Here is a 13311-nt window from a genome sequence, read left to right on the forward strand (position 1 = left end):
TTATTATCCATGTATGTTTTAAAATGAAAATGTTTTAAATTACACAACAATTTGATGATTTTGCTTTCAGGTTCTGGAGACTACGCACATTCCTTGGTCTGCAACCCTTCCTCCATCTTCGAATCAACGGCAGATCGATTCCTTCCCACATCACATTATTCCAAACCCCTCTTCTGCCTCCCTCTTCATTTTTAAGAACACTGAACCCAACAAGATAACCTGGGGTAATCTTCCCACTCCAATGTTCTTGGCTTAATTGCATCTGCAAAGTTCACTTGGCATCCAAGATAACAGTCACAGGTTCTAGGTATTATGACGTGGACATTTAGGGTATCATTATTCTTTCTAATACAGTAATCCCATTTCTCATCCAAATCTCAACTTATTGATTTATTTATGTCACTACAGAATGAAATATTACTGTTCAATGGGTTAATTAGTATTGTGATCACCAATTATCCCAAATTTGGCTAGCAGAGGCTCATTCAAGCAGATTTCTGTGTCTTTATAACACATTCCCTTCGCTCTTGAGCAGCTGTGTTCTGGCACATTATCTTCCACTCCTATTTTGAACTTTTCCTACCATAGCTCTGAAATCAGCAGTTTACCTAAGAAAAATACCCCTGTTAGTAGGAACTTTACAGTAAGTATGGGAGGGTTATATAAGGGCGCATGAAAAACTTCATAGAAAATGCACATTGTCATCTAATTCTATTTGTTCACGAACTTTCTGAAGTGCTCTCCTAGAGTACAAGGGCAACAGCTTATTCTCAAATGACTTTTTAAAAAGACCTTTGTATAGTTTTTATAGATATTCTGTTATTATTTCAAATTTTTAGAAATCATTTTATATAATATTTTCCAAAGTTCAAAATAAATTATTGGGATGCTTTCTAAATATCAGTGTTACAGGGGCGGATGTTTCGCCTTGCGGCAAAGATGCCAGTTTGGGGGACCAGTGTTGTGGCTTAGTGAGTAAAGCTAAAGACTGCAATGCCTGCATCTCATATGGGTGTCAGTTTGTCTCCTGGCTGCTGCAGGAGAAAAAAATCTTCTTTTTAAGATTTTATTTATTTATTTGAGAGGTAGAGCTACAGACAGAGAGAGGGAGAGATAGAAAGAGAGGTCTTCTGGGGACAGCGCTGTGGCAGAGCAGGTTAACACCCTGGCCTGAAGCGCCGGCATCCCATATGGGTGCCGGTTCTAGTCCTGGCTGCTCCACTTCTGATCTAGCTCTCTGCTATGGCCTGGGAAAGCAGTGGAAGATGGCCCAACTCCTTGGGCCCCTGCATCCATATGGGAGACCCGGAAGAAGCTCCTGGCTCCTGGCTTCGGATCAGCGCAGTTCCAGCAGTTGCCGCCAACTGGGGAGTGAATTATTGGATGGAAGACCTTTCTCTCTCTTTGCCTCTCCTCTCTCTGTGTAACTTTGACTTTCAAATAAAAATAAATAAATCTTTAAAAAAAGAGAGAGAGAGAGGTCTTCCATCTGCTGGTTCATTCCCCAAATGGCTGCTACGGCCAGGCTGGGCTGATCTGAAACCAGGGGCCAAGAGCTTCTTCTGGGTCTCCTACACAGACGCAGGGAACCAAACACTTGGGCCATCTCCTACTGCTTTCCCAAGACTTACGTGGAGAGCTGGATTTGAAGAGGAGCAGCCGGGACATGAACTGCTGTCCATATGGGGATGCTGGCACGTCAGGCTGAGGTCTACTCTACTAGGTCACAGCATTGGCCCCTGCTCTACTTCTATTTCAGCTCCTTGCTGATGGCCTAGGGAAATCAATGAGATGTGGCCCAAGTTATTGGGCCCCTGCCACCCATATGGGAGACCCAAAGAAGCTCCTAGTTCCTGGCTTCAGCCTGGCCTAATCCTGGCTATTGCAGCCACTTGAGGAGTGAACCAGAGAATAGAAGATCTCATTCTCATATTCTCTGCCAGCTAGAACATCTGTATCACATATATGAATACCTGGATTTCAGTCCCAGTTCCACTCCTCATTCCAGCTTCTGGCTAATGTGCACACTGGGAAACAATAGGTGATGGCTCAATACAATTGAGTCCTACCACTCATATGGGAGAATCAGATTGAGTTCCTGGCTCCTAGCTTCAATGTGGCCCAAGCCCGGCTGCTGTGAGTATTTGAGATGTGAACCAGCAGATGGGAGCTCTTTCTTTCTTTCTTTCTTTCTTTCTTTCTCTCTCTCTCTCTCTCATTATTCCACATCACCCATACCACCTATAATGGTTCTACTTCTGCGATCCAACTATGACTGACAGACTTTTTCACGTGCACATTTCACATCCTTTGTTTCATACTGCAATAGTACAAGTATAGTAAGGAATCAAACAGCACTATACTGAAAGGAGACCTTATAATCTTCATATTCAGGATAATCATGTGTGATACATTAAAATTCTTTAGTCATTTTTTCATTTATTTATATGATCCAGCTTAAAAGAAAATAAAATACTGTTAAAAACTATTAACATTACATACAGAAATCTATTGTGTTTTCATGTACCAGGAAAGAAAATATCCAAAAATTAAGAAAAGATTTCATTTATAATAGTATCTCAAAAGAATAGAATATCTAGGAATAAATTTAACAAAGGACATAAAAAACATATACCTAGAAACTAGTAAAACAGAAAATCATTGATGAAACAAAAACATATCATGTATCAGAAAACTTAATAATAACATGGCAGTAATATCCACAGCAATCTAAGACCAATATATTATCTTATGAAAATTCCAATGGACTTTGTGCAGAAATGGAAAGTCAATCCTCAAATTCACAGGGGCCTCAAATGGGTAAAATTTTGAAAAACAAAATTGGAAGGCTCATATCTCTAGATTTCAAAACCTCACTATAAAACCACAATAATCTAAACTGTGTGGTACTACCACAAGGGTAGATATATAGACCAAAAGAGTAGAATTGAGAATCTAATAATATATCTATACTTCTATGGCCAACTGATTTTTAACAAAGGAGCCAAGACCATTCAGTGGTGGCAGGGGTTGGGGGAGAGAATAGTCTCTTCAATAAGTGGTAATTGGACAACTGGATATTCACATGCAAATCAATGAAACTGTAACACTAACTCAAACTTCAATGAAATATTAACACAGAGTGGATAAATGACCTAAATATAAGAGCTAAAATTATAAACTCTTGGAAGAAATCACAGGAATAAATCTTCATGACCTTGGAGTTGGCAATAGATCCTTAGCTATGACACCAAAAGCAGGAGCATCAAAAAATAAACAAACAAATTAGACTTCAACAAAATTTTAGAAAAGTATGTAGCAAAGGACACTGTCACGAAAGTAAAGAATAGAAGAAAACATCTGCACATCATGTATCTGGTAAGGGTGGAGTATCCAGAATACATAAAAACACAACTCAGTAATAGACAAACAACCCAGTTTTAAAAAGATACAAAGAACTTGAATATATTTCACCTAAGAAGTTATACAAATGGCCATCATCAGGCAAATGCAAATCAAAGCAACTTCATATCCACAAAGATGGCAATAATAATTTAAAAAAAAAGTATTGACAAAAAGGAACTGTAATCCTCATATACTGCCAGTTGGAATGTAAAATGGCTTAGCCACTATGGAAAGCAATTTGACAGATTCTCAAAAAGCTAAAGACAGGATTACTCTAAGACCCAGCAACTCCACTCTTAGCATATACCCAAAAGAAATGAAAGCAGGTATTCAAATTCTTGTACATGAATGTTCACAGCAACACTATTTCACAGCAGCTGAAAGATAAAAACAATCCAAATTTCCATCAATGGATGAATGGATAACCAGAATGACAGATACACACACCGGAATATTATTCAGTTGTAAAAGAGAAAGAAGCACTGACATATGCCATAAAGTGGATAAACCTTGAAAACATTCACAAAGTGAAAGAAGCTAGGCATCGGGGCCAGTGCTGTGGTGCAGTGTGTTAAAGCCTTGGCCTAAAGTCCTGGCATCCATAGGGGCACCCGTTCATATCCCAGCTGCTCTTCTTCCAATCTAGCTCCCTGCTGTGGCCTGGGAAAGCAGCAGAAGATGGTCTAAGTCCATGGGCCCCTGTACCCACAAGGGAGACCCGGAAGAAGCTCCTGGCACCTGGCTTTGGATTGGCGCAGCTATAGCTGTTGTGGCCATCTGGGAAGTGAACCAGCGGGTAGAAGAATTCTCTCTCTGTCTCTACCTCTCTCTCTAACTCTTTCAAATAAATAAAATAAATCTTGAAAAAAAAAAAGAAGCCAGGCATCAAAAGCCACATATTACATGATTTGTTTTACATGAAATATCCAGAATAATTATTTCCATAGAAACAGCAGCAGATTTGTGGTTGCCATAGGCCAGAGACATCAAGGAAGTAACAGACTTAATGAGTATGGAATTTTATTCTGGAGTGATAAAAATGTTTTGAAATTAGACAGAGATGTGGTTGTACAACACTGAGAATGAACTAAATGCCACTACACTGTTTGCTTTAAATGGTTAATTTTATGTTAAGTGAAGTTCAACTCGAAATTTTTTTTCCAAAAAATGCAAATTAATGCTTATAATTCTTGTTGAACAAATGTGTCAGTTATAAATACATATTGATGATCAAACATATAAATTACAAGCACAGTAATTACACAGTATTCTTCAACATTTAATGAGGTATTTTCATATCTAAGAAAGTAGAAGTTCAATTCGTACTCTCTCATGACTTCATTCAGAAATACTCATCAATCAACAGTTCATCAGTAGGATCATGTCAGAGTGGAAATGTTTTCCCTCTATAAAGTTTAACTAGATATCCTTAATCATTAGAAACTGGGCCTGAACACAATCACATCCAACCAATTAAACTTCCAACAAATTTCTAACTCCTTAGCAATGATTCTAAGTTAAATCTTATAGTCAACCAAAAATTCTCTTATATCAACAAGTAAAATATGCCAATGTTTTAGCTGTCTTTTCAATGTATATTAATGTGGTAATGAACTTCTAAATGCCTTAATGTCTCAATATTTAATGGTAATGAATACCCAAAAACCACAAAATCAATAATGTTTCTCAGATTTTATTGAGTTAAAACACTAATTTCTTCAAAAAGATCTATACCATTAAAATAACTAGGAATAGCATAAATATTTTCTTACATGGATCAGCTTCTCTTAAGAAGCATGTAAAGATATAGATAATAAAATACCTCATTGGTGTGGACATTTGACAGAGAAGTTAAGACAATACTTGAGATGCCTGTATATAGGACTGCCCCAAGTTCAAGTCCCAGTTCTGGCTTCTGATTCCAGCTTTCTAACATTCTATAGACTGGGAAGCAGAAGATAATGGTTCTAGTACTTGGTTCCTTGCACCCACATGGGAGAGCCAAATGGAATTCCCAGTTCCTCTTTTCACCTGACCTGGTCCTAGCTGTTGAGGACTTTGGGGAGTGTACAAGGGAATGGCAGAACATATACTCTCACTCTCTGCCTTTCAAATAAATTAAATAAATAATTTTCTAAAAATACCCCATCACATTAGCGCCTATATAAAATCCTTAATAGAAGAAAGAACTTAAAGAGCATGGTTCAAATCTGAACTGTCTCTTGGCACAGACATTCGTCATAAAGTGGCTCCTGTCTCCAGCTTTGTCCCCTGTTACTCCTTCAGTCTCTCTTTTCTGCAGTCACATAATTTTCTCCTCTCCCAGCCTCTCATTATGTGCCTTTTTTGTACTGCCACAATGTAACAAGTTAATACAAATTGTTCATCACTGTCTTTATCCTCAAAACTTCTTTAAGTCAGAGACTAAATGTTTTCTGATTCTGTATATCAAGTGCCTGGCACAACAATCAGCAGCAAGTAACTGTTGTCTAGATTAAAATAAGTAACTATTGTGCTCATTATTTTTTTAAGAATTTTTTTAAGATTTATTTATTTATTTGCAAGACAGAGTTACACAGAGAGAGAAGGAGAGGAAGAGGAAGAGGCAGAGAGAGAGAGAGAGAGAGAGATAGGTCTTCCATCCGCTGGTTCACTCCCCAATTGGCCGCAGTGGCTGCAGCTGCACTGATCTGAAGCCAAGAGGCAGGTGCTTCTTCCATGTCTTCCATGTCTCCCATGCGGATGCAGGGGCCCAAGGACTTGGGCCATCTTCTATTGCTTTCCAGGCCATAGCAGAGAGCTGGTGATCCATTATTAAGGTCTAAAATACAATGGCTTATTTTTCCTTTACACAACAACAAAGGGGGAAAGTATAGTATCTTAGACCATATTTTGTTCTATTTTTAAAAACAGTAAATAGCATCAAGCATAACATTAATTTTGTAGACATATCTTTCTACATGTCTGGTTTGTTAACTGAGAATATACATTTTAACTTGATGCTTCAACGGAAGTTTATGATCAGCTCCATTTTCTCTACATTAGTAAAGTGAAGCTGTACAACAGACATTTTGTAAGAAGTCTTAAAAGCAGATGTTTCAAACTGGAAAATTCCAACTACCTCATTTACAGATGAGGAAATGAACTGAGAGGTGAGGTTATTTATGCAGCATCACCCAGCCAATTCTTGGGCAAGTTGGGTAACACCCAGATTCCCTTAATGTTGGTGCTTTCAGCTATGACATAATCTATTCCCATTCCAACCTCAGTGCCAAGCCAGACAATGCAATTCAGAGCATGCCTCTCTTTTCTTCCACCCTCTGGCAGTACATGGGTCCTTAATACTTGCTATATTTAAGTGATTACTTTATCTTTAAATTTAGCCCCTGCCTTAACACAATCTCTTTTTCTTTGTCATAAACATTTAAATGAGTACCTACGTTTCCTAAGCTTTAAAGATTTTGTTACTAATCAATTCAGGTTAACAAACATGACATGACAAAAATAACAAATATGGAGGCATTACAGCAATTCAACTTTCAATATGTATTTACAAATGCCTGATACTTTATAAAAATAAATCTTCCATTGGGAAGAAGAGGTAAAAGGGGACAGACAATACAAGTAAAAAAGCATGATCTCTTCTTTCAAAATGCTCTACAAAATTGTTCACAATCAGGGATAGTCAGTCTCATCATGTGCTAAAATATTGTGACCTTATAAATACACAGTACAAGAAAAATCTAAGTACTTAAAATTATTAAAAATGTGCCTATTTCTCCCACTAGAAGATAAGCTCCATGAGAGTAAGGATTTTTGTCTCTTCAGTTCACTGATCCAGACACTCTGAATGCCTAGAACAGCGTCTACTCTTAAGGTACTGAATAAAATTTACCGAGTGAAGGAAAACTACAGACATACCCCTAAGTAGGAGGATCCATGTAATGTTTTCAACAATGGTGTGACAGAAAATAAAACCTTCCCTTGTCCTCTGCTTGCTCAACAACACAGTTTTTTGTTTCATTGGCCAGTTGCACAGGCCTATCATGAAAGGGAGCTAAAAATAGTTCAGAGATAGATTTTACTGTTTAATCTAACATCATGTCCTAACCAACTGCACCAAACCTTAAAAAATCTGCCACGAAAGGAAGCCTAGCAGCCCTTCTACTACTTAGTCCTGCGCTCTATTATCAAGTACAAATGGTTTCCAGATGCTTTTCTTTTCTTCTTACAAAAGATTGTAGGATTCTGTGTTTGTTCCCATTTGTGAAGGTAATGATGATAATAAAAACACCTCAATTTTATCTGCTGTGCACCAGGCACTTCCACATATTCACTCTAATTTTCAAAGCAGCTTTCAGAATTGGTATCGTCATTGTTATCTTTTTACAGAATGGGAGAGCAGAAGCCAGAGAATGAGTGGAACCGGGATTTAGTCCCAAAAGCTCTTCCTCCCATCACACCTTGCAGTCTTTTCCTCTTAATTCTTGAGGTTCTTTTCCCACAGTCTTGACTATAAATAGAATCCAATCTCCCCAGCAGGGTCCTCTTCCCCTTCATTGCTTTCCCCTAACAAGCACCCCCGCTCCCTGTTTTAAAGGTTGTTCTACTCATCAATACAGGTTAACAAACAGGAGATAACAAAAATAACAAATCTGTAGACATTACAACAATACAACATTCAATATATATTTATAAATGTCTGGCACTATACAAAAGCCACAGCATCTTTCAAAGCCCTTTCTGTGCAAATCCCTAGCCTCCAATTTACTTGATTCTCTTTTGAAATAATAAATGGGAGCCCTGTTAGGTTTAAAAAAAATTTCCTTCCCCATCAACCTTCCGTCTTGTTCTCCCAGGACACAAATCAAAATATGCTACAGGGAAAAATAACAAGCACACCATTATTAAGCAAGAAATTGCATTTCTGAGAAATTTAAGGGCCACATCTCTCTCATGATCCACAGGGGCATGACTGCTCTAGGCCATTTCCCCACAATGTTAGCATCTGATCTCTGTACAGAGTACACAGAGCTTCCCATTTTCATTTCACCTTTACAAATGCACAACTCCTCTGCTCCATAACTAAACTCCCTAACATTCTCTCTCTTCCTAAATCTCCTTCCACCAAAACCTGCTCTTCTCCATATTGTTATTTAGGTTCATAGAATTACTATCTCCAGGGGCCAGCATTGTGGCATAGTAGGCTAGGCCTCTTCATGCCGTACCTGCATCCCATATGGGCCCCGGTTCCAGTCCTGGTTGCTGATCTTCCGATCCAGCTCCCTGCTAATGCACCTGAGAAAGCAGCAGAAGATGGCCCAAGTGCTTGGACCCCTGCACCCAGGTGGCAGAACAGAAGCTCCTAGCTCCTGGCTTCAGATCAGCCCAGCTCCAGTGCTTGCGGCCATTTGGGGAGTGAACCAGCGGATGGAAGACTTTCTCTTTCTCCTTCCCTCCCTCCCTCCCTCAGTTTGTAACTCTACCTCTCAAATAAATAAATAAAAAGAATTACTATCCTCCCAAAAATTTGTCTTAGGTCCATATGTATGTCAGTTCCTAACATCAACATCAACATTTTCCAAATCTATACCCTTCTCTACAATCATCATTTGTTGTCTCGACTACTATAATTAAACTCCACACTCCAGACTTCTACCCCTACACTGGACCTCTGTTCCAAGATTCATACTCATAAGGAGGAGTTCTTCTCAACTGAAAATCGTATGCAAAATCCTTAGTGTGGCATTTAAGAATCTCTGTAACCTAAATCCATCTACCTTTACCAGACTACTCCTTCAACATATTCTTGCAACCTTACTTTTCCTACCTCTGTGCCTTTGCTTGGTCAGTATTCTTAGGTGCAACTATTTTTCTTTGCTCCTTCTCCCACTCTTCCAAATCCTAAAAACAGTTCAAATGGCCACATTCTTGATGAAAAGAAAAAGGCTGAGGCATATTATTTACTGAACTCACACTCTGTCTAGTGCTTTACAAAGAATCCTAATCCCCTTAGGGCCGGCACAGTGGCGCAGCGGGTTAACGCTCTGTCCTGAAGTGTCGGCATCCCATGTGGGTGCCAGTTCGAGTCCCAGCTGCTCTTCTTCCAATCCAGCTCTCTGCAATGGCCTGGGATAGCAGTGGAAGATGGCCCAAGTCCTTGGGCACCCAAGTGGAGGACCCAGTAGAAGCTCCTGGTTCCTGGCTTCGGATAGGTGCAGCTCCGGCCGTTGCGGCCATCTGGAGAGTGAACCAGCGGATGGAAGTCCTCTCTCTCTCTCTCTCTCTCTCTCTCTAACTCTTTCAAGTAAATAAAAATAAATCTTTAAAAAATAAAAAAGCATCCTAATCCCCAAAAACAGTATGAGAAAGTAGTTAAGAAAACTGAGGAGGAGTTTTCCCAAGGTCACCAACAAGAAAGAATCCAGATAGTCCCTCTAGTACTCCACATTCAGGCTTTATATAGTCAAGATACCTGGGTTCAAATTCTTGTTAACTACACCTGCGTGAACTCGGCAGGTTATATATCAATGATGACTGAGTTTCTCCATCTATACAAAAGAGGCAGTTGTACCACCTACCACATTGATGACTGTGAGGATTGTGTGAGATAATGAGAAGTGCTTAGAACTATATCTGGCCCATGGTAAGGAATCAATATTAACTGCTATTACTGCTCTTTGTTGTTTACATGCTATAATCATAAACTTTGATAATATCAATTGTATTATATATTCAGTTTCCAAATCAATTTTACAATGTAAAGGCTTAATACTATAATTTATACATGCTTAATAAATATATGTAGAAGACATGAATTTTTAAACAATGTTCCACCATGTTTTCTTTAAAGGAATTCACTTGTATACTAATTCTGTTTCCTCTTTTGAGAAAATCAACAATGCTTAGCAACCTTCTTCTCCTTTTCATGTCATATCAGACTACCATATACAATGCCATAGAGTAGTTACATGCCAAATGGAACAAAACACTATTTTGATTCAAATTCATTCTGCCTTCTGCCAAATATTATTAATTCCCAGATTTTAAAAGTTCTGAACCATACTTTTTATTTTAAAGTCAAACATTTTTAAGTAGCATCCGTATGAAGTAAACATACCATATTTGACCAAGCCAAATCATTTCATATATCTTAATGGCAAAACCTATAAAACATTAGATGTATTTCTATCCAACTTAACTCAAAGCCAGATCCTACCAACAGATCCCTAATCCTACCTTCACTTTGCTAAAAATTAGGGCCTGAAAAACCTGTGATAAATCTATGTTATCCTGGGATGCAAAAAATATCAGGGTAAGGGAACCGAATGTTAGCAACAATTTAGATCCCTCCAAAATGTATGGAAGAAACGTGCTTTAACCAAGGGTGGATGAGCACTACTACCCCAACCCTTCACTATTAAACCTCTCCAACCAAGACTTTGTTCACATGATTTTCATTACACTTGAAGACCAAGACACCAAGTTGGCTGAATTCAACGAAGGCAGAGGTTAAAAAAAAAAAAAAAAAGGTAACAAAAACAGTTGTCATTCCTTACAGAAAGAAATTAACTGTGCTTCTATCCAGCTGTTTCAAAAACAAATAAGCAAAAAAAAACTTTTGAGGCTTAACCATGTAAACAAATATGTTTTATTTCATTTAATTCTCACAGCAACTCTTTCCTTTTTTATGGATAACGTTACAGAACTTGCAAGTAGCAGGAGCTGAATTCCAATCAGCTTCCCACATGTGGGCTTCAGCAGTATTTTGAAACACTTGTGTCTGTCATAATCCACAATAACACACTTTACATCTTCTTGGATGCACACACATTAAGAAAAAAGAAAAATAGAAACACAAGCTACAAGAACTACTTTGTCTTACTCCACACAATGTCCTCAGATATTCTTTCTTCCCTTCTCTCCTTTTAATGCTCATATCAAGCCACTAAATTGATTCCAAAATCCATTAACGAATCCCTCTGGGCCCTGCACTAGAGCATAGCGCTGCACTTCTTATCTCCTGTTTAAAGCTGTTTTTAACTCCTACCACAGGCCAGTTTTGTTACTTTGAAATGGAGTTAATCCCACGGATCCATTAAAAAGTGCCCTTAAATAGACTGGACCCGTGAAGCCGTTCCCTGGGTCTTGATCTGTTTCTCTACTGGAACTCTCCCGAGGCACACCCACCTTACTTATTTAGATTGTATCAAAACTGCAGATGTTCTCCCTGGAGAATGTCTTAATTTTCACTGTTCCTGCCGCATCGGTGACCAATAGGAAGGGCCGGGCAGGTTTAGGACAACAACGTGAGCAGCTGCCCACGGTGCTGAAACGGATCACAAAGGATCCTTTTGGAAATTTACTATTGCCAGATTAGGACAAAACAAAGGAGTTCAGCCAAGGCGCAGCGGCGGCCCCCGAAGCTGCGTGAGTGGCTCTGGGATGCTCCGGCTGGGCCTCAGGTCGGCCCTCTGCCTCTCTGGGGCAGAGTTCTTTCATTAGAGCACGTCAGCTCAGCGAGCGTGCTGGCACAGCCGCCGGCTTCCAGAGGGCAGGGACCGGGGCCAGGCCCCGGCAGTCACGTCCCAACCTGCAATCTGAGCGCCCGGGCACAGAAAAGGGGGTCCGCGGGAGAGAGCAAGCAAGCGGCGGCCCGCCTTTTCTCCCCGAAGACCTACACAGCCCCCGCAACGCAAGTCAAGCGATTTCGCCCGAGGACTCTGCGGCAAGAGCTTGACCCAGAGAAGCCTTCCGGAAGGGAAGGTGAGGAGCTTTTAAAATGGATCACCCAACAACTTCGGGCACAAATTCGCGGGGTGGGAGTGCAGCGGAGACTCAGTCCTTCGAGGGCCAAGCTTTTAAAATTTCTTAAAAAAAAAAAAAAAAAATTCCCCCGCGGCCAGCTCGAGAGGAGCTGCGAACACCCCAGCAGCGAGGCCAACTCAGAGCTCCAGGGGCAAAGAGGGGGTGTGTTCTCCGGGCCAGGCCCGCGAGGGACCACCGCCGCCCTGCCGCCGCGGAGCCGGACAGGCTCTTACCTGGAAGCCCGGCCCCCGGAACACTGTCAGGCTCGCCCGCCGCGTCGCTACGGGAGATGTCCCTACCCCGACTTCATGACTGAACATCCGCGCCGACCCCCACCGCCCGGAGTCGGAGTGGGGACGACAACAGCGAGGCGAGGCGGAAGTCCCGCCCCACGCGCCTCACTGGCCCGCACCCGGACACCGAAACGAGCCATTGGGCCGTGGGGTTGCCTGTTAAGGCTCCTTCCCACTCTCACGCTGGGTCTCGGCGCTCGCTCCTGCCCAGCTCGGAGAAATGCCCAGTTCGCTAGTCTCGTTCTTGGCCGCGTGATCGGTCTTCCCTGGAAGGGAAGAGCAGGGTGGGGCGGGCTTCTAGGGGGTTAGACCGCGGTTGAAGAAACTGCTCTTGACAGGGGAGGGAACTTGCTGGCAGAGAGGACTGAGTCGGGGCGCCTGCACCCCGGCCATTTGCCCCCACCTCCACCCCGCAGCCGAGGCCCGGAGGTCGGCAGAGCGCTGGACCCAGCGTCCGGCTCCAGCTATTGGGCCAAAGTACCCCGAGCCCCTGGGCGGGCCTGGCTGGAGCGCAGACGCGTCTCTTCCCAGCGCCGCACTCACCCGGCTGGCTAAGGAGACGAGCGCGAGGCCTCATCCCCTCTACACCAGTTCGCGGCAGAGATCGGGGTGGGTGGGACCGAGACCAGGTCCCCGTGTTAGAGGTGCGAGCTGCCCGAGGTCTGAGCACGAGTCCCGAGTTCTGGCCCGGAGCCGCGCTGACATCAACACTGTGGGCCTGACACGTGCCATCCCCGGGGCTCAGCAAAAGCCAGACCGTGTGATTCATTCCCTGGGTCAGCCTTTTTCAAACCCTGCCTCCTTT

At 41.6% G+C, this 13311-nt stretch overlaps 2 protein-coding genes across 21 annotated transcripts in view; one reads left to right on the forward strand and one right to left on the reverse strand.

Moving 5' to 3' along the window:
- The window catches only part of RNF13 (ring finger protein 13), a 171410-nt gene extending 158115 nt beyond the window's left edge, over positions 1 to 13295 (reverse strand). For 12 of the 19 annotated variants that reach the window (XR_016233254.1, XR_016233253.1, XM_070072669.2 and 9 more), the window contains exon 1: positions 12447 to 12585. Coding sequence is in view for 2 of the 19 variants with exons in the window: in XM_070072669.2 (XP_069928770.2) it covers positions 12447 to 12533 (87 nt within the window). In the remaining 17 variants the exon portion in view is untranslated. Of the gene's footprint in view, positions 1 to 12446; positions 12586 to 13049 lie in introns of those variants that run through there. The other 7 variants (XM_008266322.5, XM_089332179.1, XM_070072673.2 and 4 more) reach the window with 6 other exon arrangements.
- The window catches only part of ANKUB1 (ankyrin repeat and ubiquitin domain containing 1), a 75541-nt gene continuing 73977 nt past the window's right edge, over positions 11748 to 13311 (forward strand). Inside the window, exon 1 of one of the 2 annotated variants that reach the window (XM_070072667.2) lies at positions 11748 to 12171. The gene's annotated coding sequence lies outside the window, so the exon portion shown is untranslated. The remainder of the gene's footprint in view (positions 12172 to 13311) is intronic. The other variant, XM_089332174.1, reaches the window with a different exon arrangement.

The sequence above is a fragment of the Oryctolagus cuniculus genome, chromosome 4 (assembly GCF_051225735.1).
Source record: "Oryctolagus cuniculus isolate XC-2025 breed Fujian yellow rabbit chromosome 4, ASM5122573v1, whole genome shotgun sequence".
Lineage (NCBI taxonomy): Eukaryota > Metazoa > Chordata > Mammalia > Lagomorpha > Leporidae > Oryctolagus > Oryctolagus cuniculus.